Here is a 25948-nt window from a genome sequence, read left to right as displayed (position 1 = left end):
CTGCCCAGGACTGTCCACCTGGGCCCCAAGCAGCGAGAAGGCGGCACAGGCGTTTCAGGAGCCCCGACACCAGGGCGTGGGTCGGTGGGAGGCATTCCACAGGGTGAACAAGTCCCGTGCTCGGGAACACCACTCTGAACTTCTATAGCAAAAAGAACTGCAGAATTCCGTGTAAAACGATCTCTGCACGTCGTTTTAACCGGATGGAAGCTGAGCTGAGCCCTAGGGGGAGCGCCCGTGTCGCCCAACTGCAGGGAGTCCCGGCCTCCAAGCCCTCCAGGAATCCGGGCGAGGACAGGGAGACGCGCAGGTGCCAGTAGGTGTGCACAAGAGCGCAGGTGTGGTGACAGCGCCCGTCCCCGCACCTCGGGCTCCGGGAGCGGGCGGCCGTCAGGGACGCCGCGTCCGGAGGACACCACTGTCTCTCAATGAAGCCGCCTCGCCGGCTCCTCTGGCAGTTCCCCGGGGGTGGTCGGGGCTGGGGTTGGGGGGGTGGGGGTTCCGGTGGGAGGGGAGGGGCCGGGACGCCCGCCTCCCACGGCCCCGCCCCTGCCCGGCGCAAGCGCAGCCCCGCCAGTCCCGGCGTACCCCGCGCCCGACCTCTCCGCGAAGCGCCGCGCGCCCCCGGCCGCTGATTGGCTGTGGCTACGGCGGGGGCGGGCCCAAGCAGAGGGCGGCGGATTCAAGATGGCGGCGGCCAAGGGGCGGCTTCCAGCCCAGTCGGCGGAAAGGGCAAGAGGGCGGCGGTAGCGGTCCCCTCCTGGCCGCGTCCGCTCCTGGCAGGGGGCGGTGGCAGGCACCGGAGCCCGCCCTGTGGAGCCCACGCCGGGACAGCGAGGGGAGGAGGCGCTGCCGTTTACCTTCGCTCTCCCGGCCTCCACTTTTCTGCGCCGCTGCTCTTGCTCATCTTCTTCCATCTTACTCCGGGGGTCTTCGCAGGTCGCCGGGAGGTGAAGGGGCCGATGCGCTGCCGCCTTCGCTCTATTTACACTCCCTCCCCATTGCCTGGGCTCACCCTCCCCCCGCGACAACTGTCACGCAGACGTGGGCCCGCCCCGCGTTAGGCCCCGCCCCGGGGCGTGCACCCCCGGCCCGCGGCCAATCAGGGGCCGCGGTCCTGCCCTCGCGCACGCGCGTTCAGGGAGGTGCCCTCAAGGAGGCGCGGCCCGGCGGAGCTCCGCCCCTGCGTCCGTTCCTCCGATTGGCGCATAGACGCTCCCGCCTCTTCGGGCAGGACCATTGAGCGGGGCGCGGCAGCCTCGGCGCTCTCTGTGGTTGGTCGGTTTGAAGGACCCCGCGCACGTGGGTCGTCGGGCCCGGCTGGGACTGGCGCGGAGGCCGGTTCGCGTTCCCGCGAGGTTGAGGCCGCCCTGGGGGGAGTCTGCGCCGGTGTCCAGTTGAGTCAAGCTTCGCGAGCCTCCGGGGACAGCCCAGGAGGCCGGGCCCCACTGCATGCGTGCGCCAGCTCAGGGCTGCCCGTAAAATCGCTCCAGGTTGTGGCTGTGCCCGGGGGTGGCAGGACCCAAACTTTCGTCTCCAGGGGTCCTTTCGGCGACCGGGATGGTGGCCCTGTTCGTGTCACGATCGCAGACAGCCAGCAAAATCACTTGATTCCGTTCCTAGGAGTCCCTCCTTTGGGTCCTGCTGGCGCCTGGACCCACAGAACCGGAATGCCGGGGGCGGCCAGAGTTAGTCAGTGGGAATCGGGGCCGGCATCCCCAACCCACGGAGCCCAGAGCTACAGGGACAGGAAGCCACCGGCGGTGCTGCCACTCCTGGACCCATGGATTCTTCCCACTGGGGATACAGTGCCATATCGAGGGCTCTGGTTTAAGGCGTCTGCCCCCAGCTTGCACAGTCAAGGGTCCACTCTGGCACCGCTGCCATAAAGCAGTGCCCTGCGTCAAAGAGTGTTAGCAGGGACCCCATGCAGTGAGAAACTCTGAGAGAGGGTCAGGCTGAGGCCCTGCGGGCAGGAAAGGCAAACCCACACCCGGAATACAAGTGTATTCCTGTTAGGACAACCCTTGGAACCCCAGCGTGGAAGGGGCTCCATAGGGCCACTTGCCAAGAGGCCTGTAAGGATGCAATTTTAAATGATACAGTAATTGTGCGCAGTTCTAGATCACCAGAGGGAGAGAGCTGTTTCAGTGAAAGGCAAAAAAGTCTCTTCTCACATGGAAAAGTTTTAAGGCCTTGAAACGTTTGGGTAAATCAATCCAAATATATTGTAAATGGTTATTAAAAAGGAATGTGCTGTACTTCCGGTTCAAATTTCTGTGAAGCTAAAACTGCTCAAAAAGATAGCCTGTTAAAAATTTTTTTAAAAAGAAAGAATGTGATGTGGGTTATGAATTCATGGTCCGTGTGGGAATTGGAGTCTCATGAAATCATTGTTTGTTCCTTAGCTTCAGACTCCACTTAAGCCTGTTTGTCCAGATGAGGAAGTAAGGCGAGGTTTTTATTCCTAGCCCACGGTTTTGATTAACAATCAAATGCTGCTACAGTTATCAGGCTCATTGGAAGCTGATAAGCTCTGACTAACTGACACTGATCCGAAGCGTGTTGTTGGCATCTCTTGTTACTGTAGCGTAAATGTGCCTGGGTGAGCGTTCCCTCGCGGAGGGTGGGGTGGGGGGATGCTCTCATCAACTGGTGATGGTTACCTAAATGGCGGGGGGGTCGCAAACTCAGGAAGAAACACAGGAAACCCCTAAGCAGCTGTGCCTCGGTTTCCCTGTGTGAGAAGTGAAAACACCCACAAACTTGCCCCCGCGTCAGATCTGGCCGGGGTAGAGCTGGGTAGGATGACAGCGCTGCAAGCGGCAGCTGGAGAACAGGTGGCGTATCAAGCAGCGCTGCTGCGGGTTAACGTGCAGGGGTGTCCGGCGAACACGCTGCGGGGTCCGTGTTTCCTTCACTCCTGTGCCTTCAGTGCAGTAGGGTCTGTGTGCGGGCCGTGTGCCCCCTGTCTGCTCTCTGAGACTGAGTGCCAGTAACTATGCTCCTCCACGAACGTGCTGTAGTGACTTTACTGACACAAGCTCACCTTTCAACCTGTGTGAACGTGTGAGTCGAAGCAACCGCAACTTACACAAATCTTCAGGGAGCCCTGGAAATTCAACCACCTCCTGTGTCAGACCATAGCCCTCTGTGTGGTGAGTGATGCTTGCAGTCTTGGCTCACAGACACGAGGCGGTGGCCTCCTAAGACCAGGGGTAGGCAGGCAACACTAGCAGACCACAGGATCGGAGTTCCCAGGAGCAGTCAGAGACTCAGATCTATGCCTGAATCTCTCAACCTTTACATGTTGCAGTACCTCTAAAACTTTGTGGGGGGCCCACGTGTTTGCCCACGCTGCTTTGGCCAGTGGTTTTCAAACTGTGTTCCGAGGAACCCCAGAATCATTTCCACGGCTATTCTAGATATTCTGAAATGTTGGATCTGACTCTTAACTTATTTTTAACAATTAAACAGCTGTCCAGATATGTAGATACTCACCTTCAAGGAGGGAAACACAACCCCCCACTCCTTATGTATGGGCTGTGCATAGCTACTTCCTCCTGAAGAAGACAGTGTGGAAAGGGAGAGAGAAATAGTAGCTGTGCAGTGGTGAAACCTGATAGACACACGTCCACGAGGTAACTAAGGTCATCGTCCACAGTGTAGGTCATGTTGACGGCACACACCCTGGATGGGACGTGATGAGAAGGGCCTTTTGCCTCTGTGGTCTTCCTCCCAAAAACCCATAACCCCAGTCCAATTGTGAGAAATCATCAAACAAATCCCAATAGTAGAGGAACACCCTACAAAATGCCCGATACAGTAGGTATTGATACAATATAAAACAAAATACAATACTACTCCTCAAAGCTGCCCTTCCTGGGAAGCATTGAAATGAAGCATCATTTAGAAAAGTCTTCCCTTGATGGGCTCACCCCCTCCCCTCCCATCACACCCTCTCCCCATGCCAGCCCTGTGGACATGCCCTCTGCTGGGTAGGTGGGTCACCCACCGATGGTCCGCCTCCCAGGTGCCCCTGCCCCTCAGGCACTGGGAACCCCTGCCCCTCTCTGGGCATGGGTCCCGGCTGGGCAGTCCCCCTGCTGGAATCACATCCACCCTGAGGGGTGGTGCCTCGGGGTGGCCCCGTGTCCTCTGAGGTGCCAGCTGGGTGCCTGTGGGGTGAGCCCACCTTGAGCTCCCACCCAGAAGCCCCCAGGCACCTCGTTGGCCAGCTCCCTGGTGCCACGCAGAGTTTCCTGAAGTCTGCAGGGAGGTGGTGGTCGCACCCTGTCTTCCAGTGTTTCTGGCCTTTACTCCCGTCTGGCTGGGAGGATCCCTAGGAAAGGCCAGGGGCTTGCTGGCCTCCTGGAGGCCATAACGGACTGAGGGCAGGGGTGGCAGGCCCCCGTGGTGCGTGGGGGGTGGATGCCGTGCCCCTCCCCACCCCATCCTCTGGGCTCTGTCCTCCCCGCCAGGGCTGCACTCTACCCCTCGGGCCCCAGCTGCTGCCCACTTTTTCCTTCCCAAGGAGCCCCGCCTGGCCACACCTGGGGATCAGCAGTGTTTACTGGTAACCCCTGCATGGGGACAGGCGGGGCCTGGGAAGGACTCTCAGTGGAAACCTGGCAACCGGGCCTCGCCATGTCTGCGGCTCCTAGCAACCACCATGGCGATGCCCGACACTGCGCGTCCAGGGCGTGTGCCCCACACACACACGCTCTTCTCTGGCCGCAGAGGCCAGAAGGCAAACCGAGCCCGCGTGGGATTCTTTCAGTGGCCCCAGGGCTGGGCTGCGTCTCTCCGGCTGAGCGGTTCTTCCAGAGGGAACTGAGACGGGGAGGGGCGGGCCCGTGGCGTCCCCTCCTGTGGCCCCGGGATGCTGGACTCCTCGGTGGCAGATCGGTTGACCCGGCTGACCCTGAAACTCCTGGAGAAGGTAAGGCAGCTGGGCACTCGTGTTTTTAGCAGCTTGTTACAGAAGCACAGCTTTGAAAGGTAAGATTATACCTGGAACGAGCCCACTTGCAAAGCAAGACCCTTTTCAGCGCTTTTAGCCTCGTGGTGAAGAACTGTGGCTCCTTGGCTTTTCTTCTCTGTTTGTACAGAACCAAGTAGGTTCTCCTGGCAGTTTCTGCAGCCAGGAGGCAGGCCCGCACCCACCGGCTGGAGCACCGCCAGGGCGCCCTGATTCTCCCCCTCGGGGCCTCCCAGCTTCCGAGTTTCAGGGCGCGGCGTCTCGGCCGGGCCTGGGGTGGGCGGCCGGTGGACGCCCTCAGGCCGGCCCCCTTCTCCTCCTCTGAGGGTCTGCGGGGTCCTCACGGCTCCCCCCACCTCACCTGCCTGCTCTGTCCCTCTGCTCCCGACGGCTGCCCAGAGCGGCAGCAGGGCTCACCCCAGAACTGGCCCCGACAGTAGCTGCTCAGCCCAGGGCTCAGTGGGGCAGTCAGGTGGTCAGGACACAGAGCCGGCCTGGTCAGGCTCTTCAGATAGCCTCCTGCAAGGGCCTGTGGGTTTCAAGGTGGAGTGTGTGTGCACTGTATGGCGAGTGTGGCCTCAGGGTCCCACCTGGCTCCCTGCCCCGCAGCCCCCTCACACGCTTCCTGCTCCCAGCCCGTCTGTCTGGGCGCTGGTGCCCGGCCTGGCCCCCACACTGAGCCCGCGCCTGGAGCACAGTCCTCGCTCTGCTCTCTTCTCACAGAAGCTGAAGCAAGAGCGCGAGGATGTGGAAGTGGATTCTGAGGACCCCCAGCTCACGCCCGGTAAGAGCCCCGGGCTGCCTGACGCTGCGCAGGCCCCGGAGCAACCGACACACACACACACACACACACACACACACACACACACACACACACACACACACACACACACACACCTCATATCGTATCACATCCAGCCTGCATACCCAGGAGGGCACGTTCATCATTCCTGTTTCGCAGTTGAGCGCTAGAGGCACAGAGAGGTTAGATAAGCAGCCCAGGCTGCCCAGCTTGGATCGCAAGTGGCCACACCTGCATCAGACCGTGTCGCCCTGCGCTCGCTGTGCGCTGTGGGTGTGGAGGGCCTACCCCACCCGTGTCGGCCTGCGCATCCTCGGGCGCCCAGACCAGACGCCCCGTCGTCCCCAGCCTGGCTGGCGGTCAGATGCTTAGGCCACAGGACCCAGGGCAAGGACTGCTTTCCCTGGTGACGGGCTCCGGGCTCAGGGACATCTAGGCGAGGTGCTGGGGAGACATTGCTTGTTCTTTACTATGTGGCGTAGCCCCTTGGGCTGTGGGGGTTCCAGGCAGCTCCCAAGTGCAGCAGACAGAGCCCAGGGCCCAAATCCAGATAGAAAAAAGTCCCAAACCAGGTCACATGACCAAGGACAAGCTCAGAACATGGAACAGTACAAATGGGCCAGGGAAGTGGGGACTCCTGGAGGGGGAGTGGGGACCCCAGAGGACAGGCAGCCCGGGCATCGCCAGCTCTAGGGGGAGGCGGCAGGCCTGGGGGGAGGGGCAGGCCCGTGCGCCCAGAGGAAAGGAGCTCAGGGACCACCAGAGGCATGGTGTCCAGGACACTGCAGGAACCGTTCCCTGAGGCTCCGTGGAACACGCCAACCTCCAGGCAGCTTGGGGCTGCGGGGTGGCTCCAGGTGATGGGAGGCTGGGCTCTCAGCCCCATCCCGTGAGGGCCTCCTTCCTCTCACCGCACCCCGTGGAGCCCGCAGGACTTCCCGGCAAAGGTGCAGGAGCAACGTGGTGCTCGGGCCCCAGGGGAAGTCCTCACTCTGCAACTTCCGGCTCCTGTCCAGGAGTAAGATAGACCCCCCTGAGAGACTGAGCTCCCCGCATGCCCCCCACCATTGCCCACGTAATCCCCACAGGGCAGCCCCCCAAGCTCCGTCCCCAGGCACCTCCCTCCTTCTCTGGGACAGGCGTGCAGGTCCCGGAGTGGGAGCTGCCGGGGTCTGCAGTGCTGAGCCCTGAAGCACACGCTTCCCTCCAGGAAATGAGGACGGGCCAGAGGCCGCCCTGCGGAGCGCTCTGAGGATGAGGAAGGACCTTCTGCAGAGACTCTGGGTAGGCCACGTGGCCACAGGGAGCCTTGGCCCGAGCTCTCTGCAGCTGAGACTGCGGCCTGAGCTCAGAGCAAACACGGGCCAGTGGAGGTGGGGGCCCTTCTGGAACCCGTGCTGGTTCTGCCGTTTGCGACTTGGGGGCGGACAGCTGATGGGCCGTGAGCAGCTGAGGGGCGTCATCCCCGATCATGGACTCCAGGGAGAGAGGAGAACTCACCTGTAGGCTGGGCTCTCACAGGGGGCTGTTAGCTGAAAAAAACTGCTCTGTTTGCACATGATCAGAGGTGGAAGTGCCGCGTGAAGGGTCCGGTTCCCCTGGAAGTGGGATTCCAAGATGACCAGGGCTTCGTCCAAACCAGAGGCACCCGCAGCAGGGAATGACCATGGGAAGGGGTGCGTTCGGGTCCAAACGATAGTTGTGATAAACTCACTGCTTTGTGGTGAAGTCGACCTGGAAGCATGCTGGAGAGACAGAATATCCTCTATAGGCTGGAAAAAGTCGTTCGGGGTCAATTTCTCCCGTGTGCACCAGGCAAGGGCCTTCAGGCTTTGCCTCCAGGGCCTGGCTCCAACTCCGACCCAGCTGCGCCCTGGGCCTACCATCTGATCATGCGCCCGGGTGGGGTGGGAGGGAGCCTGGTGCACGGGGGTAGCAGGTGGTCCTGGGGCCGCTCCCCCACTGCGGGGGCCACACGCCTGTGAGCTGGCGCTGTCGTGCCAGGCAGGGTGAGGGCCTGGGACACGCCAGCCCGCTCCGGCTGTCACAGCTCCCTGCCTCCAAGCATGGGCTCTGCTTTGGCGTTACAGGAACAGCACCTCCTGGAAGAGGTCTCCCGGGCCCGCGCCTGGAGGGGGCTGGACGGAGGAGCCCGTGGGTCAGTGCTGCCCCCAGAGGTGCGCCCCGTGGGTGTCCACCCCGCTGTCTCCCCGGCCCCACCCACCCCGGACCCACCGCAGATCACCCAACACCCAGTAAGTCTTCCTCGCGGTGAATCTGGGGGGCAGAACCAATGCAGGGAGGGTGCCACGCCCCCAGAGACCTCTCACCTAAGCAGGGATGGGGGTGTCTCCACACCTCCGTCTCTCGCCTCTTTCAGCACCTTAGGGAAGTGCGCGGAAGGGGCCGTGGGCTGAGCGGCGGCCGTGGCTGCATTCCGTGTCTGGCTCTGTCGGGGCTAATGTGTGTCATCAGGCCTCACAGGTGCCCTGAGAACTGGCTGGGGGTAGGGGGTGCTTATCTCATTACAGGTGAGAGGCTGGGGTCCCAGCTCCGCCCCACGTCCTAACCTTTGCGCTAGGAGCAGAAGTATTAGGAGGTTTCAGTATCAGGAGGGCCTGAATTTGGGGAAGAAGTGTGTCAGCTCCTTTCCCAAACTTCATAATGACTGGGGAAGCTTAGCCCCTAGTCTCCAGGGCAGAATTGTAAAAGGTGGAAGACTGTTCCACTTCTGAGAGCCTCACGCCTGCATTCAGCATCCTGGGTTACAAGCGATGGAAAGCAGCTCTGACTTTCTTAAGCAAAAGGGATCGTATCGGGGGCAGCTGGATGCCCAGAGCAAGGAGGGGTGGCAGCTGGGGCCTGGCGGGCTGCGGCCTCGGGGGTTGAGTGCATGAGGAGAAGACCAGGCAGGAGGTGGGCGGGGCCAAGTTGAGAAGGTTCTGGATCGGCTGGCCAGGGAGGTTGGTGGTGCCCACAGGCTGGGTCCGTGACCTGGAGGGCGTTTATCCTCTGGGAGGGGACCTGGCAGCCCACGTGGAGGGAACAGAGAGGGAAGGGGCGTGCCAGCAGAGCCCCCAGAGCCCCCTTTGCCCCAGGAATGGTGGGGTGAGGGTGTAGGTTCAGGAGGCTCCCCCCGTCCCAACGTGCGCATACTTACTGCAGTTCCTCAGGCCCAGTCATGCTTGGGTGTTTCAGTCTCAGCCCCAATGACAGCACGAGAGCAGGCAGGGGCCTTGGTGGCTAGGATGAATGTCCCAGAGACTCTGGGGTAGGAGGTCCCCTCTGCCGCGAGAGCACCACTGCTGTGACTGCCTGCTGGTCTGTGCAGGGCCGGGGGTGGCCTGTGGGGGGGTGGCCGACTGTGGCTACAGGCCAAAGCTGGCTGCCACCTGTGTCAGTAGGACCTGTGAACTGAGAGGGGTGGTACACTTTTAAATGTTTGGGAAAGAATCAGGGGAAGAATGATAGTTTGTAACACATGAAAATGATATGAAACACACATCTCAGGGTTCGTAAGTGCTTACATGTCTGGGGCTGCTTTCCAGCTACAAAGGCAGAGGTGAGCAGTTACAACTAAAGCCGTGTGGCCACAAAGCGGGAACGATTCACTGTCCAGCCCTTTGCAGGAAGTTTGCCAACCCTGGTCCATGCCATCCTTTCCGTGAACTGAGAGAGAAGGGACAGGGCAGGGGATTAAAATAGAAATCAACGCCTGGTGTGCGCCCCAAATTTTTGTGCGTTTATTTTAACTCAGGAGGGAAGCCAGAGGGTATTTCCATGCCGAGATCCTTGGATACCTCTATTAAAGCAGAATCAATGGAAGCAGGGATGAGCTTAGCCCACTAAATCCAGGAAACGTGGGAAACATGAAAAACGCCATGTCTTACTCAGCTTGGGCTCCACTACAAAATAGCACAGTCTGGGCACTTAAACATCAGACGTTTACCTTCTCACCATCTGGAGGCTGGACGTCCCAGATGAAGGTGCCGGCCAATGCAGTTCTTGTGAGCGTGCTCTCCTGGCTAGTGGGTGGCCGCCTTCTCACTGTATCCTCAAGGGGCAGACAGCTTCTGGTGTCTCTTTCTCTTCTTACAAGGACACCAGCCCTATCAGACTAGAGCCCCACTCTTACGACCTCGTTCCCTTTATCACCTCCTCATAGGCCTCATCTCCAAATGTAGTCACTTTGGAGGTTAGGGCTTCAACATGTGAATTTGTGGGGGGACAAACATTCAGCCCATAACATTCCATGTCCTAAGTGATACCCAGACTCAAATATTTATCTATTCAGCCATCTGTTTAACCTCTAGGGTTTCTCATTTAAAGTCCCCCATGGATGGCTGGTGGATGGATGAGTGTATTTTTTTTTAATTTAATTAATTAATTTATTTATTTATTTTTGGCTGTGTTGGGTCTTCGTTTCTGTGCGAGGGCTTTCTCTAGTTGCGGCGAGTGGGGGCCGCTCTTCACTGCAGTACGCGGGCCTCTCACTGTCGCGGCCTCTCTTGTTGCGGAGCACAGGCTCTAGATGTGCAGGCTCAGTAGTTGTGGCTCACGGGCCTAGTTGCTCCGCGGCATGTGGGATCTTCCCAGACCAGGGCTCGAACCCGTGTCCCCTGCATTGGCAGGTGGATTCTCAACCACTGCACCACCAGGGAAGCCCCTGGATGGGTGTATTGATAGATGGATGGATGGTGGATGGATGGATGGATGGATGGATGGATGGTTGGATGGGGGGATGGATTGATGGGTGGATGGTGGGTGGATGAATGGATGGATGGATGGGGGCATGGATGGTGGATGGATGGATGGTGTGTGGATGTTGGATGGATGGATTGATGGGTGGATGGTGGATGAATGGATGGATGGGTGGATGGATGGATGGATGGGGGATGGATTGATGGGTGGACAGTGGGTGGATGTTGGATGGATGGATTGATGGGTGGGTGGTGGGTGGATGGGTGGTGGGTGGTTCTGTAGGTCACTATTCCCGGGGCACATTCAGGTAATGGGTCGTCTGGCTCTTCTAGGCACCCCCACCTCCCACCACCATCATCCAGCAGCTGCCTCAGCAGCCACTCATCGCACAGATCCCCCCTCCCCAGGCCTTCCCCACTCAGCAGTCAGGAAGCGTCAAGGAAGGTAAGTGTTCATAACGAATGTTGTCACGGGTTTATGCAATTCTCTACTGAAAAAATAGTTTTGTAAGCTAGGTAGTCTTTTAGGGCCAGCTTTTGACTACTCAACTGAAGCTATGTATTTACCAACATGAAAATAATTTCACTTTGAAAAATCCTTACTGATGGATATCCCTGAGGGAAGAAGCTTGGACTCAGATTTGAAAGAACTGTGTTCCAGCCCAACTCATCCAGTGATTAGCTTCAAAAAACCCTTGGTTAAACTGCTTTTTCTCTTTAAGTAACTTTTAAATACTTGAATTTTAGAACAGCTCTATTGAGGTGACATAGAATAGATTGCACACCGTTAAAGTGTACAATTTGATAGTATTGACACCTGTACACACCTGTGAACCCATCACTAAATCAAGGCAGTGAACACACGGCATCACCTCAGGCACCTTTTCCCGCCGTCCTACCTGCTTTGTCACTCTGCATCAGTTTGCGCCTCCTAGATTTTTGTATGAGTGGAATCACACAGTATGCACTCTTTCCTGTGTGGCTTCTTTCACTCAGTGGCACTGTTTTCAGACTCATCGCTCTTGTTGGGCGTAGCAAACCATGGCTCCTTGAAATTGCCCAGTGACCTTACATTGTGAGGATGGACTGGTTTGCTATCCTTTCACCTGTCGATGAACACTTGGGTCGTTTCTAGTTTTGGTTATCACCACAAAAGCTCCATGGACACTCACGTCTGAGCCTGGATGTACATTTTTATTTCTCCTGGGTAAATATCTAGGACTGGGACGGCTGAATCATGGCAGGTGTGTGCTTAAAACTGCTACGTGTGAGAGGTCCAGTTCCTCGACACCCTCACCTGCATGTGGTGCGGTCAGCCGTGTTAGCAGGGGTGGTAGTCGGTCGCTGGGGTTGTAGTTTGCGTTTTCCTGACGATGGGAGGTATTGAGAGTCCGAGGCAGACTTGTGTGTAGAATCACCTGATGAGTGTTCTCAACTCTGTCGCCGGCACTGTAGCACCACTGTGTACGTGCTACACGTCAGGCCTGGTCCATGGCGGCCTGCAGCTCCCCAGGGGGACCGTTCTCACCGCGACACACAGGAAGGTGGCCTGGAGGTGCAGAGAGGACAGCCCGCTGGTCTCTCCTCACCACCCTCCCTGGTTTTTCCAGATGAACTTTAGTGACTGTCAGGCTCTAGAGGTGAACCCAGCATACCCTGTGCGTGTGTGTGTGTGTGTGTGTGTGTGTGCACGCGCGCGCACGTGCGCGCAAGTGTCTGTGTGCCTTTAAAAAGTGCATTTAAAATCACTGGTAAAAATGAAACAGTCAGTAAGTAGCTAGTTATTCAGAAAAGTCAAGTCACATTCCTTACCCCACTCATTATACCAAAACAAATTCCAAGTGGATCAAGTATTTGAATGTAAAAATAGGGACTCTCCAGTGTACTGCAACAACCCCTTTGGAGAACTGCTGGGCTGCTTCCTATGAAGTAGATACGCGGCTTCGGAGCTCCACTCCACCCCACTCCCCGCGACTGCTCTCCATGTCAGTTCTACCTTTTTGGAAAACTTCACAGAAAAGACACTGGTATAACGTCATACAGCAAATACATTTGAATTAACTCACCCTTTATTGTATCTCAGACTGTCCTCCTGGAATCCCTTCCTATCACCTGGGAACAAGTCTTTTACAAGGTCCTGCAGGACAGGCTTTTGAAGCTGCCTTAGTGTTCACTTTCTTTTTATTTCCCCTTGTCCTTAAACACTAGTTTTGCTGGATATTCAAGTGTAGGTTGATAGTTATTTTCTCCCAACACTTTCTAAGGACCCCGTGATAACATGGGGACCACCCGGATAATCCAATATAATCTCCCTATCTGAAGATCCTTTTTAACAAAAGTTAATTTAAAAAATTGTGGTAAAAAACACGTAACATAAAGTTGACCATCGTAACCATGTTTAAGTCATGCTAACCATATTCAACATTGTTGTGCAACAGATCTTTAGAATTTTCCGTCGTGTAAAACTGAAACTCTGTCCCCAGTGAACAGCTTCCCATCCCCCTCCCCCAGCCCCTTGCGCCCACCAGTCTGTGTTCCACCTTCTTGATTTTGATTGGGCTACATGCCTCATAAGAGCGGAAGCACACAGTACTTGTCTTTGTGTGTCTGGCTTATGTCACCGAGCATAATGTCTTCAAGGTTCATCCATGTTGTAGCCTGTGTCAGAGCATCCTGCCTTTTTAAGGCTGAGTAATATCCCACTGTGTGGCTGGACCCCATTTTACTTATCCCTTGGGCGGAGACTCCGGTCGCTTCCATCCCATCTCAAGATTCTTAACTTCGTTACATCTGCAAGTCCCTTTCGCTGTGTAACGGAACACACTCGCAGGTTCTGGGATCAGGATGTGGGCATCGCTGGGGCCATTCTTTAGCCAGCACGCTATTCAGTCCCTCAGACTGTGGGCCCATTTGGGGGGTTGGGCGTTCCGTTTCTGCGCAGCTGGGCTGTTGCCGCTGTGCTTCTCTGCGTGCCTTCTGGTGAATGGACGTGCTCGTGTCTGTGGGGCACACACCCGGGGATGGGATGGCTGCTTAGGAAATACTGCCAGACAGTTTTCCAAAGTGCCTGGACCCATGTGCACCCCACAGGAGGGGAGGAGAATTTCGGTTGCCCACAGCAACTTACCAACACTTGATGTTTTCAGAATTTTTCATTTTCACCAATCTGGTGGGCAGGCCATGGTAGCTTCTTCTGGTTTTAATTTGCACTTCACCTTTTCATATATTTTTGGCCACTTGAATATGCTTTTTTGTGAAGTTCCCATTCAAGTATTTTGCCCATTTTTCTTTCCGGTTTTCTGCCTCTCTTACTGATTTCTAGGAATTCTTTATGTATTCTAAAAATGGGTCATTTTGACATATGTATTGCAAACAGCAAGTCCTTTTTGTGGCCCTTCCACTCTCTTCATAGTGTGTGTCTCTGGATAAAAAGAAGTTCTTAATTTTAGTGAAGTTCAGTTTTTCAGGCTTTACTCTTTATGGTTGGTACCTTTTATGTCCTGTTTAAGAAGTCTTTACCCGTCAAGGTCAGGAAGACGTTCTTCTGTATTTTCTTCTGCGGCTCTGTTTGCCTTTCACATTTAGATGTGCGATCCACCTGCAATGGATTTTTGTGTGTGTTGTGAATTAGGGATCAATGCTATTATTTTTGCCATGGATGCCCTGCCCTTTATTGAAGACTGTTTGCCCACTGCACTGACGTGTGCCCTGGTGGCGAGGCTGTAGATGCGGGTCCACTTCTCTACCCCCACATCCGCCGACTAATCTTTTCATGCGCGATTTTACTCGGGGGGGCCCTGCGGGGCGGATGGGGAGGGCTCCCTCTCAGAGGGCGCACTGTGGGCGGGGCTTCCCAAGCCCCCACCCACGTGGGTCTCCTCAAGGGCCTTTGCCCCCTGTGGGGCTGCCAGACTCAGCTTCTGCACTAGCAGTCTGGCTCTGGCCCCTTCCCCAGAGCCCCCTGGCCCTGTGCCGACATCTGTGCCAGTCAGGGCTCTGCAGAGAAACAGAACCAGCAGGGTGTGTAATACAGCGAGAAGGACGTGCTTTAAGGACTTGGCCCGCGTGATTGTGGAGGCTTGGCAAGTCCACGCCTGCAGGGAGGTCCGGGAGCGCGGCCGAGGGGGAGGCTGTCTGCTGCAGCCCAGCTCCAAAGCGCGCGCGGGAGCCCCAGCCCAGGCCTGGAGGCCCCATCTGCTTGGCTGCGAGTCTGAGTGGTCCTTAGAGGCTCGCTTTCCTTCGGTGAGGCCAACAGAGCCTGGAGGGCTACCTAATTTCCAGGGCCTAGCTGCTGTGGAAAGAAGCAACATTTATGTCCCACCCTGACCTAGTGTCCCGAGTTGGTGAATATATTAGCTTCCTGGGGTGGCTGCGACAAAGCGCCACAAGCCGGTGGCCTAAAATGACAGGACTGTGTCTGCTCCCAGTCTGGAGGCTGAGCTCCAAACTCAAGGTGCGGCAGGTCCCGGGGAGGGGCCTTCCTGCCCCTCCACCTCCTGGGGCTCCGCCCGCCGCCTCTGCGTCTTGCCTCCTCTTCTGTCTCAGAGCTCCGTCTGCCTCTCGCTCAGGAAGACACTGGCCTTGGGTTTAGGGCTCCCCTGGCTGATTTCATCTCAAGATCCTTATCATACCTGCAAAGACCCTTTTCCAAATCAGACCACATTCAGAGGTCCTGGGGATTAGCATGTGGATACCGTCGGGGCCACCACGCAGCCCAGCGGACGGACGAGAGGAATCCAGTGGCAAGAAGGCTCCACCGTCAGTAGGGTTCAAAAGGACGCGTCTGAGCACACAGCCTGGGACCCGCAGACCCACAGGCCTCCACGCCTGCTCGTAGAGCTCTGTGTCTGCTTCGCCTGCGCTCCGTTCCAGGAGCGGCCCGGTCACCGGTGGCCGGCCGTGCGTGACCCAGCCCTCCGTGCCCTCCCTCAGACATGGTGGAGATGATGCTGATGCAGAGCGCACAGATGCACCAGATCCTCATGCAGAACCTGATGCTCAGAGCCCTGCCCCCATCAGCACTCGCGCCCGCCCCCCTGCGCCTCCCCCCACAGGTAGGCTCCACACCCAAACCAAGACCAGAGGACCTGGTGGCTCTTCCTCCGGAAATCCACGCACCTCTGTAGCTCTGAAAAACACATTTCTGGCTCCAGCTCTGTGCTCCAGCTTGAAGCTCCCAAGCGCCCCCCAGTCCCACCCAGATGAGGAACGGGTTGCCCAGTTCAGGGCCCAGACAGCGGCCCCCTTGAGCCAGATGAGCTCTGCTGGAGCCTGCCCCCCACCCTCCTGCCCTCCTGGACCCCTGCCCACCGCTGCTCTGACCCTGACCCCATCCTGAGTCAGGAACCACGTGGAGGGGCGGGGAGCCCAGGAGCAGCCGGGGGCCCGCTGAAACGCCCTGGTGTGTGTCATGCTGAGGACCCGCAGTGGGCTCGCCCCGCCGTCCTGCGAGCCAAGAGGCAGAAGCCGCCCTCTGTGTGCCACCATCACCACTACGCGCCCCCAGCCCCGCTGCAGGCCAGCCCCACTCCTGGCTCCCCGGCGGGTTACTCCACGTGGCCCCCGGTGGTCTCCGCCACTGCCCTCCCTCCTGCTGCCAGCTTCCTGCCCACCGTGTGGCACGTGGCCCATCCCTCAGTGGCCGCCCTTGGCACGTAAGTCCAGGCTGGGCTCCCGGCCAGCCTCCTGGGCCTGCGGGGTGGGAGGACCCCAGGGCCTGGGTCGGCCCTCCTCACCCTCTGTCAGGCCTGTAGCTGCAGCAGGAGCCTGGGGAGGCCTTGCCAACTCCCGAGGGAGGGGTGTGGCGGGGGTGGGAGGTAACCCTGGCAGCCTCAGTCCTAGCTGCCATGGCTGGGTGTGGACCCCATGCCCTCCTCCCAGGGGAGCTGCCCGAGGCTTGGGTCATTTGTCCAGCCCAGCAGGGGAGGGCCCAGCATAAGCCCGGCTGTGAGGGCCCCCACGGAGCCCTGGTGGCGAGACCCACCTGAGCTTGGTGTCTGTGAGCCAGCTGCATCCAGAGACACCCTCCTTCCTCTAGGGCTGTGTCCGACGGCGTCCTGCCCACACAGACTCCAGGCCTGTGACCCCACCGCGGGCTCGGGTAAGCGGCAGGGCCTCGTGCTCCCCCAGGGGGTGGGCAGCCGCGGCCCTGGATGCGGGGGGGGAGGGTCACGAGGAGACACGGCTCAGGAGCCAGGAGAGGAAAGGTCGACTGAGGCAGCCACACGAAACTTGAACCTTCCTGGGGGAAACGCCACGAGCAGAGTGCCACTCGTGGTGCCCGGCGGCCCAGGGCAGAGGCCCCGGCTCCTCACAGCAAGGGAGCAGCCGCAGGACATGTGCCTGGTGTGTCTGTGTGAGGGCAGAGCTGCAGGCCGGTTCACTCACGTAGCTTCTCCTCCTGAAGCCAAGCACCGGAGGCTGGGCCGAGGCAGGGCTGTCTTCCATCTGCCTCTGGCTGGATTCTCCCCACGGGACGAGTTACCTTTACTCCACTCTCTGCCCCTCTTTTATTTTCTCTGGTGGAATTATGCTTCCTGGCTGCTTTAATAGAATTTTCTCGCAAGTGTCATTTTCAAGTATTACGCGTGTTTTCATCGGCCCCTTTTGGGATAAATGGTCTCTTTCCCCAAGTTCCACTCGAGCAGGACCCCTGCTCCAGCCTTACATCTTTGGACCCTCGCAGTTGCCAGAAGGGTCGTCAGAGGAAGCGAGATGACCTTGGAATTGCCCTTTGGCTGCACACAGGCGCCCCTGGGCTGACCTCGGCCCCGTGCAGCTGCCCAGCGAGGAGAGGGCCAGGGCCTGCGTGCCTGAGTGCAGCTCGTCTCGACAGACGACAGACGCCGCTGTCTTCTTAAATGTGCAGTTAAACGTCTGAGCCGATTTCCTGATTTTCATGTTGATGTTTTCTTTCTTTCTTTCTCCCCCAGCACTGCGGCCTGCGGGGGGCGGGGAATGGGCACCAGGGAATTCCCATTCAGTTTGACGTTTTCTAACATGGCTTTTCCCTTTGGTTTTATTTCTCAACGTAATTGTTAACTCAATAGAGGGAAGAGATTGGACAGAAGTTCACCATGTTTGGATGGTCTGGTAAATTGGAAAAACTCAGTTTTGTTTACCTCCCAAGTCAGGAAAGCCCCGCCTTCCCTCCTATGTCTTTCTCACCTGTGAGTGTCCTTTACTTTCACACAGAACATTTCACTTCCGTCACCAAATGTGTGGGGTTTCCCCACATCAAGCAGTCCTCTGTGACACCCGCATGGGTGTCCTACAGTCCAGTTCTGACACCACCCACCGGGAGATGGTGTCGGATCCCACGGGTTAAGGGCTCAGTCACAAATCCAGGCTGCCACCTGTGTCACCGTGGAGTGGGGTGTGTCACCCTCCTGGTATGCGGCTGTGTCTGCCGACCTGGCCCCCCTGAGCCTTATGCTGTGGGGGCTGCACGCAGGCCTGATCCACGGCACCTCCATCTCTAGTCCCCTCCCTACTCTGGAGAATGGGCGTGGGGCGGCGCTGTAAGCTCCAAGGTTCTCATCCTGGCTCGGTCTTCCCGGCGACCAGCCTCCATCAGGAGCCGCCCAGAGTCACCTCATTAGGACAAAAGGGGCTCCTGGTGCTCCTGTCACTTGGGAATTTATGAGGAGCCCCACGTCAGGAGCCAGGGGCAGATACCAACATACATGTTTCCTACGACCGCACACCTGGCCTTGCTGGGTCAACCGGGTTGAAGGAAACATGTTCCTGAGTCCGGGAGAGTCCGGTGCCGGGAAAAGCCCGGCAAGGCCACCATTGGGGGGCCTGCAGGAGGGGCGGTCACTGCTGAGGAGGGCCCGGGCGGGAAAGCACCCCGAGGCATGCCAACCTGGGGAAGCCGAAGAGGTCTGAGCAGGCCCTGGGAGTGAGGGAGGCGGGTTCTGGGGCCCGGGTGCCGGGAGTACAGTGGTGGCATGGCGTGATACCGCAGCATAAGACGACATGGCCATCTGGTTTTGTCCTGGTTCCTGGCACAGAGCTCGTAAAACCTTTGGATTCCTGCGACTGTGCTAACGAGGTGACTCGGGCGCTGGAGAGCTTCAGATGGGGCTCGTCGCCGGAGAAGCCAGCCCTGATGAGAGGCTGGAACTCAGACCCCGCCCCCAGCCTCAGGGAGGGGAGGGGCTGGAGGCTGAGCCAATCAGCAGAGGCCAGCGATTTAATCAAGCCCCGCCACCCTAGCAGAGCCTCCACAAAACCCCTAGAAGATGGGGCTGGTGAACACGTCTGGGGGGTGCACCCCAGCTCCACGGGGACATAAGCCCCCAGATGTCACCCTACGGACGCCTCCATCTGGCTGTCCATCTGTGTCCCTTGTAAGAAACCCGTGTCTCCCTGAGTTCTGTGGGCCATTCTAGCAAATTACTGAACCAGAGGCGGGGGCTGTGGGAAGCCCTGGCTTCTGGCGGCGCTGGACAGTGGGTCCCCTGGGCTAGAGTGGGGGGCAGTCTTGTGGGCCTGACCTCCGCCTGTGGGGGCTGCAATGGCTCCTGGCACTTAGTGGCAAGTGTTGGGAGAAAACTTCCTTTGACCAGCTATGCCTGGCACCCTGGCGGGGCTGCTGGCGGGGGTCCCCTCAGCAAGATGTCGAGGACACGAAGCGAGAGGCGCTGCACGTGCTCAGCGGCCTGCGGACCTGGCACAGCACCTCCAGGGCGTCACGGCCTTGGGAGCTGAATCTAGAACACACTTAGGACAGTAAAGGGCTGGGGATGCCAGCGACACCCAGAGCAGGAGCCCTGCTCTGGCAATGCTGGGTTTCCAGGAAGCTCTGGGACGTGACAGCATGTGCCCGGGCGGGGTGGGCAGACGGCACGGCTGCTGACAGACCGTGGGGCGGCCTTCTCTCAGATTCAAGTCGTATTCTGTACTAAAATTCAAGGCATGTTTTCAACCATATATAAAAACACCCCAGAATTAATAAAAAAGAAAAACCAGTAGAGAATGGGCAATAAGACCTGACCAGTCACCCTTCTGGTGGAGGGGATGCCGATGGAGAGGGTCACTGGTGACAAGAGAAATGCAGGATGGCCACAGTGCACATGTGGACACCATCCAAGCAGAGGGTCAGGGCACACGCAGGTTGCTCGGTACCTGACACCAGGTAGCAGGACCTGGGGGCCACTACTACGGCTGCTGGTGGGGACAAACCATCCAGCCCTGGGGAAACACTCATAGGCATCAGCTATAAAGCTGGACCTCCCGCCTCCAGCTCCCAGCAATTCTGCTCAGGCCCGTGCCCAGGAGAAAACCTGCCTGTGTTCCGGACATGACCAGAGGTTCTGGAGGGTCAGCTCCAATGGCAGGTGGTGATCTCCAAATACTCGCTGATAGGACCAGTGGGTCTCAGGACCCCTTCAGTCCCTTAAAAAGGCCTGGGGAGAGCTTTGTGGGGTTAGCTTTGGTCTTTGCCATGTTAGACTTTAAACCGAGAACGAGCTTAACTGACGACAAATAGGTCACGTGGCCAATGATTCAGGAACATGACAGGGCCCGTGTTCCCGAGAGCCAGGGAAAGTCCAGGCTCAGGACACAAATCCAGTGGGAAACACGTTTTCATGTTTCTGATCGATGTATGGGAGAAACCAAATTCTTAGAATCATAGTACTTGGGGTTTCAGGGTCCCCGAGAGGCTGTGTTTTATCGCCATGACCAGTTCAGAGCTCCTTGGAGGGTCTGTGGCACTGTGGTCAGTGCTTGGAGGCCCCGGGTTGGCTCGGCGCCCGCCCCTTCCAGATCTGCTTCCACCCGTGATGCCCGAAGCTTGTGCACAGCTCTGGATAAAGCTCTGGGGTAAACTCCTGGGTTTATTTTCATATTCACACGGCAGGATATACTGACAGGAGGGAGGCTTTCCTACAGGAGGATGGGACATGGCAGTCGGAGCTCTGCCATGCCGGGGCCACGGCAAAGGACTCAAGCACAGTCTGTGAGCAACTGCCTGACCGCGACCGATGGGTAGGGGTGGGTGATGGCAGGAGGCGTGCTGAGGGTGCCCTGCGGTGGGTAGGCCTGGCCCTGCAGCCACCTCGAGGGTCAGCCTTGTCCCTCACCTTGCAGAGGCACCAAGCAAAGGCTCCAGGCCCCAGCGCTCCTGAGAACTGGATGGGACCGAATCCAGCAGGATTCCAACAGGAAGTGGGGGCAGGCCCACCTGGGCTGCTTGATTTGTCCTGAAGGGATACAGACGTGGGAGATGCCTCTTTGTCAAAGGCAGAGCCCCAGGGAGGAGGCGGCCGACACGCCCCACCTCTGCATCCTGAGCACTTGGAACTATTTTATTTACAACACTGAAAATAACACACCTACTGTGTCCTGAACAAAGAAATGAGTGGAAATTTCTCTCATGTTTTTTGTTTTTGTTTTTGTTTTTTGTGGTACGCGGGCCTCTCACTGCCGTGGGCTCTCCCGTTGCGGAGCGCAGCCTCCGGACACGCAGGCCCAGCGGCCATGGCTCATGGGCCCAGCCGCTCCGCGGCATGTGGGATCCTCCCAGACCGGGGCACGAACCCGTGTCCCCTGCATCGGCAGGCGGACTCTCAACCACTGCGCCACCAGGGAAGCCCTTCTCTCGTGTTTTAAGAGGCAAATTCCACTCGTGGAATTCAGCGCCTGCTAGGGCTGGCACTTGTGCAGCCCCACAGGACAGCAGTGGCCAGCAGGGACCTCCGCGCGGGGAGCCCTGACCCCGGGGGCCCGGGGCGGGGGGGATCCACTTTCCCTCCACACGGCAGCACTTCGGTCAGAAGAGGTCCCTGCTCAGGGGCTGAAGCCTGGTCCCTGTGTACCTGCTCAGCTCCTCGAGAACCTGCTTCTCCTTCTGGTACATCTGAAAGAAAGGGGCAGAAACAGGTCCAGATTGGCCCAGAGACCTGGCCTCCTCAGGCCCTGGGGTTCCCTCCCCGAGGCCCCGGGCCTCCCACACAGCCCAAGGCAGGCCGCGGTCCCAGTGCACAGGGAGCACCGACGTGCTGCCCGGTGGCGTGTGAACCCTGCAGCCAGCAGGGGGCTGGGAACAGGTGCTGGGGCAGTGGTCTATGCATGAAGAGGAGCGCCTGCCTGGATCGCAGGAGAAGGGGCCAGACTGGGTGGCCCGGCCCTGAAAGCACGGGAGCGGGGGTGAGGACGGCCCCCCAGGGAAAGGGCAGGCTGGTGGGAAGCCCGCTGGAGGCTTTCCTGAGATGCTGCCTGTGTGTGGGAAGCAGTGGGGCTGAGCAGGGGAGCCAGGCGGCCACAGCAGGGCTGGGCGGGGGTGGGGTGGGGGTGGGGGGGAGCCAGGGTGTGGCCGGTGTGGACCCAGCAGCCTAGGAAGGCCGGGGAGAGGCCCACTGCCCGGAGACTACCTCGTTAAGGAAAAAATGCTTTTCTTCTATGCTGTTCAGGGAACCCATCTGATTACAAATGTAATTCGAGTTAATAAAACACAATACAGTGCATCTACCAACACAGACCTTCACAGACAGAGTAAACACTGGCAGCCTTCCAGGAAACAGGACTTTACCTAACAGGTCTGGATCAGACACCCGCACGCTCTAGATCCCATTTCCATTGACAAATACCATCACACTGTCTCTTGTAAAGGTTTTTAACTTTAAGCCATTTGAATTTTATAGAATTTATGGAATGTAGTGTCTCTCCTCAGACCTTTCTTTCAACAGTGAATAAACAATGCAGTTAACAGCATTTAGAGCGTCCAATATTTAAGACAAACACTGTCTTTTTTATAAAGCAGGCATTATAAGTTCCTTATTTCACTGCGCTTCTCCATTTGGTTTTCATACTTGACTGCAAGGGGCAGGTGGTGCAGCCCCGGCTCCTGGGGCCTCAGGCTGCAATGCCCCCCGTGTGTGTGCTGGGGACAGGGGATGGCTCCTACCTTCTGCCACTCGGCCTCCGTGCTGTGTGTGAAGCCCAGCAGGTGACAGAGCCCGTGGGTGGCAGTCACCTGTCAGAACAATTAAGAAGCTGCCTCAGGGGGCGGTCAGGACCAAGCCATGAGCCAGGGAGTAGGGGCAGGAAGTCAGGGAGAGCTCAGTGGATGCCTGGTGGGAGGTTAGGAAGCTTCCTCCAGGCCCAGGCAGGGCTGTAGGCAGGTGGTGAGGTCACAGGGGTGGGGTCTGGGGAGCGGCAGTAGGCCTGGCCCGTGGCAGGATGTGGAGATCAGGACCTCCTCTGGGGTGGGGAAGGGGCAGACGGGTGGGTAGCTGTGGAGACACGGAGGACCAGGGCAGGGGAAGGGGGAAGGTACCCCGGGCTGTTAGAAGGTGCCAACGTGCACCTGGGCACCAGCTGGGAGGACAGTGGCTTGGCCTGGCCCTGTGCCGGGGGATGAGGGCCCTAGGAGTGTGGGCTGGCCCTCCGCTGGGGGCAAGAGAATCCTCAGGAGGTGTGGGGGAGTGGAAGAGGTCCACAACTGCCCCCCAGCCCAGAGCCCCCAGGGGTGCACAGCTGCTGGCCACAGAGATCCCAGAGCTGAGACCTGTGCTGACTAGTCCTGTCTATGCTGCAGTTGCCCCAACTCCCAGGGAGAAAGCACACCCTCCTCCTGGCAGCACCCTGACGCCTGAGCACAGGGCGTCTCGCTGGGAAGCTCTAAGCTCTGCTTCAAGCCTCGGAAGCACTAGGCTCCCCAAAGATGGTAATTCAGGGTGTGGCTGATCAGCCAAAGGAAAACACCTCGACTGAACCCACAGGAACGTTAAAACACGACTCAATCACACACCACTTTCCAGAACACTCCCACCGCCCTTCGTGGCATCAAGCTGAGGAGACAGACCTGAAGGTCCTGGAGGCCAGAATCCTGCCTGCTTTGGAAAGTTCGGTAAGAAGCTCGCGCAGCAGGTCCGAGCTGGCTCAGCACAGCCTGCTGATCTCCAGAGGTGAAGCTAAGAACAAGGCCGCTTTTGGGGCTCCCCCTTCGGTTATCCACGTAGATGCGCCCTGTCCTCTCCCCTCACCCAGCGGTGCCATGGGGCACGCAGACCCCACGGCCCAGGCTCTCCTCTCTGAGGGATGGTGAGAGGGCGCTGCCCCTGCCTGTGGGTCTCCCCCAGTAACCTCTGTCCTACATGAGGACGATGGTGTGTATGCCCGTGTTGCCTCCACCTCTTCTCATGGCCTGGATGGAGGACATCAGCCTTTGCTTTGCCAATCAGGATCTGTCATTTCAGCACTTACAGTCAGGATGTCATAGTAATCTTCATTCTCTTTGCAGTGCTGGAAGATATACTCCACTCCCAGGAAGATGTCTCCTAAATTATAGTCGTCTGGAAACTCAGGCTGCGGAATGTCCCCTGCTTTCAGGTTCTGAAAATGAGGAAACACACATTTGGAGAACTCGACCTCACAACACTAACCGACCACAGGCCTACAGATTTCACCCCGAAAGACCCTGTGCCGCTAGTCCCAAGGCAGACAAGTTGGGAACTGTGGCAGAGACACTGCACACGACTGACTGAAGATGTTCCCACCCTGTCAAATGAACCTTCCATTTCTTTCATCCTTCCTAAGGCACAACCACCCAGCTGCCTAACTTCTATGGAGCTAAATCACCACATCAATACAAGCTTACATTTCTGTTTTTTCCAGTTGTTGTTTTGTCCTAAACAAATAATCTTTCTCATTTTCCCACAAAAAGACCATAAAGACCAGTGCATTCAGTTGAGGCCTGCTCACACTAAGCCAGTCACCTATGGCTTGATATTTCGGGTGTTAATATTTTTACTTCCTATCAGGGAAGATGATAAGCAGATACTTTAATACATTTTTATGTTACACATTGAACATTTTATTTTCTTTCCATTTATTTCCTTAGGTGTGACACTAGTGGATTAAACAGTAATCAAGATTTACTTCAGGAACACTGCCAGATTGCCTTCCGAAAGGGCTGCCTCAGTTTATGCTGTTACGAACAGTGTGGGGAGCCTCGAATCGATCATTCACATAACATAGGTAGTGACCTGATATCACGGATTTAAGATAGTCACCCAATTCTGTCCTTTTACTCTCAGAGTTATTTAAAAGTTTTCAGTCTATACATACGCATTATTGAGTCACACTTAAAACTGCAGAAGCACTTTCTCTCTAATTCACTGATACAGAACGTGGGGTCAGGGGGGCAATCACCTCCCCTCCTCCAGCGATAGGATCTGATCAATAGGCGATGGTCACACGGTACTCTCTCATTTTGTGTGTATTTGAAATTTTTCAAAGTAAAACTTAAAATCGTGTCTGTGGTATAATTAACAGGGATTTACAGAGGAAGGTAGGCCCGACAGGAACAGGAAAACAGCTTTTACCTCGTAAAATGGAAAGGAAAGCACATCTGTTGGGGTATTTTTGTCTCTGTAGATTCTATTAATCTGCTGAATCTTTCTGTTGTCGACACAGACGACCCCCAGGTCGAACCTCTGCACCCCCAGGGCTCTCCGCACCGCCTGCACCTTCTCGCGGAGCCGCGCCCGCCTCAGGGGCACCGCCCGCTGCAGGTTCCTCACAACCAAGCTCATCGCGGCCGGAGCCACTGCGCCCTGTAAGAGGCAGACGAATCAGAAAGCCATCCTAAATTCTGCAGAAACACCCGCGCGCACACACTCAATTCATCCTGTTTGGTGGAATTCGTTGAAAAACGTCATGGAATGTGCCTTTCACCATAAGGAAGCCATAACTCGGAAGGACGTGTACACGCTGTGGAGTCAGGCGCGCCAGACAGACGTCAGCAGCCACTAGGAAACCGGGGCAGCGGGGAGGAAGGGCCCAACGGTGAAGGAGTGCACAGTGGGGGCGGGGCGGAGAGCGCCTCGTCGGCTCCGGGCCGCCCGCGGGGAACGCCCGCCGCCCCTCTTTGGGGAGGAGGAACTTACCGGGCGGAAGCCGGCGGGCCCGGGCCTGGACGCCGCGTACCAGAAGCTCCGCCGCCGCCGCCCGGCCAGAAAGCGGAATCCGGGCGCGTCGGGGCCCAGGCGCGGGACGGACCGGAAGTGGGGCCGCGTAGCTTTCTGCTCGCTGCGCGCAGTGAAACGGTGAGTCTGGCTGTCGCGGTCCTTGCGGGCGGCTCCTGCCCGGCGCCGAGGGGCCGTGGGACGGCGGGCGGCGGCGTCCCTGAGCCGGATGTTGAGCGCGGCACGGGGCCTGGGCGGGCGGAGGTCTCCCCCTTTCCCGCCGCCGCGCCCGTGTCGCTAACGGAGGGGGGGGCCAGGGGCGCGGGGCCAGGGGCGCCGGGAGGACACTGGGGGCGCGGGGGGGAACACAGCGGGTGCGGGGCCACCCACCGCGCCGCCCGAGGTTTGGCTTGCGCTGCACCGGTGCCCCTGTCCCTCGGCGGTCTGGGGTGGGGCAGCCTCTGCGTGAGCACTCTTGTTCTTCAAGCCAGCTCCTGGGGGTAATCGCCCGCGTGTAAAAACGCAAATTATTTCTTTGTCTGGAAAG

General features: G+C 57.9%; 4 protein-coding genes across 11 annotated transcripts in view; 2 read left to right on the top strand and 2 right to left on the bottom strand.

The window, feature by feature from the left end:
- Positions 1 to 1036, bottom strand: part of PCNT (pericentrin) — a 96460-nt gene extending 95424 nt beyond the window's left edge. For 4 of the 5 annotated variants that reach the window (XM_033418522.2, XM_049710257.1, XM_049710255.1 and 1 more), the window contains exon 1: positions 861 to 1035. In XM_033418522.2, the coding sequence (XP_033274413.2) occupies positions 861 to 917 (57 nt within the window). In that variant the 5' untranslated portion in view covers positions 918 to 1035. Of the gene's footprint in view, positions 1 to 860 lie in introns of all 5 variants that reach the window. The other variant, XM_049710259.1, reaches the window with a different exon arrangement.
- Positions 1030 to 16659, top strand: C5H21orf58 (chromosome 5 C21orf58 homolog). The gene is made up of 8 exons (XM_012539306.3): positions 1030 to 4942; positions 5705 to 5765; positions 6994 to 7067; positions 7874 to 8038; positions 10817 to 10928; positions 15416 to 15537; positions 15827 to 16137; positions 16521 to 16659. The coding sequence occupies exons 1-8, from the start codon at positions 4883 to 4885 to the stop codon at positions 16564 to 16566; spliced, it is 951 nt and encodes a 316-aa protein (XP_012394760.2). The 5' UTR covers positions 1030 to 4882; the 3' UTR covers positions 16567 to 16659.
- Positions 16660 to 20327: 3668 nt separating this feature from the next.
- Positions 20328 to 25515, bottom strand: YBEY (ybeY metalloendoribonuclease). Of its 2 annotated transcripts, XM_004264634.4 has the most exons (5): positions 25384 to 25515; positions 24820 to 25050; positions 23699 to 23827; positions 22398 to 22466; positions 20328 to 21350 (listed from the first exon to the last, which is right to left on the bottom strand). In XM_004264634.4, exons 2-5 carry the CDS (start codon positions 25027 to 25029, stop codon positions 21264 to 21266), a joined length of 495 nt encoding a protein of 164 aa, XP_004264682.1. In that variant the 5' UTR covers positions 25030 to 25050; positions 25384 to 25515; the 3' UTR covers positions 20328 to 21263. The 2 variants fall into 2 exon arrangements, with proteins under 2 accessions (XP_004264682.1, XP_033274422.2); XM_033418531.2 differs by lacking the exons at positions 22398 to 22466; positions 25384 to 25515 and having other exon boundaries at positions 24820 to 25029.
- Positions 25401 to 25948, top strand: part of MCM3AP (minichromosome maintenance complex component 3 associated protein) — a 43654-nt gene continuing 43106 nt past the window's right edge. For all 3 annotated transcript variants that reach the window (XM_033418528.2, XM_004264633.4, XM_033418529.2), the window contains exon 1: positions 25401 to 25542. The gene's annotated coding sequence lies outside the window, so the exon portion shown is untranslated. The remainder of the gene's footprint in view (positions 25543 to 25948) is intronic.

The sequence above is a fragment of the Orcinus orca genome, chromosome 5 (assembly GCF_937001465.1).
Source record: "Orcinus orca chromosome 5, mOrcOrc1.1, whole genome shotgun sequence".
In the NCBI taxonomy this organism is placed as follows: Eukaryota; Metazoa; Chordata; class Mammalia; order Artiodactyla; family Delphinidae; genus Orcinus; species Orcinus orca.
Note: the sequence above shows the minus strand (reverse complement) of the source record. Positions and strands in the feature narration are given on the sequence as shown.

Excerpts from the sequence above, each read along its gene's own strand:
- YBEY (XM_004264634.4), bottom strand. The coding sequence starts at position 25,029 with ATGAGCTTGGTTGTGAGGAACCTGCAGCGGGCGGTGCCCCTGAGGCGG. Across the intron at positions 22,467-23,698 it reads ATTACTATGACATCCTGACT|GTGACTGCCACCCACGGGCT; the intron begins GTAAGTGCTGAA and ends TTGTTCTGACAG. Across the intron at positions 21,351-22,397 it reads CGGAGGCCGAGTGGCAGAAG|ATGTACCAGAAGGAGAAGCA; the intron begins GTAGGAGCCATC and ends CCTTTCTTTCAG.
- C5H21orf58 (XM_012539306.3), top strand. The coding sequence starts at position 4,883 with ATGCTGGACTCCTCGGTGGCAGATCGGTTGACCCGGCTGACCCTGAAA. Across the intron at positions 8,039-10,816 it reads CGCAGATCACCCAACACCCA|GCACCCCCACCTCCCACCAC; the intron begins GTAAGTCTTCCT and ends TGGCTCTTCTAG. Across the intron at positions 10,929-15,415 it reads GTCAGGAAGCGTCAAGGAAG|ACATGGTGGAGATGATGCTG; the intron begins GTAAGTGTTCAT and ends GCCCTCCCTCAG.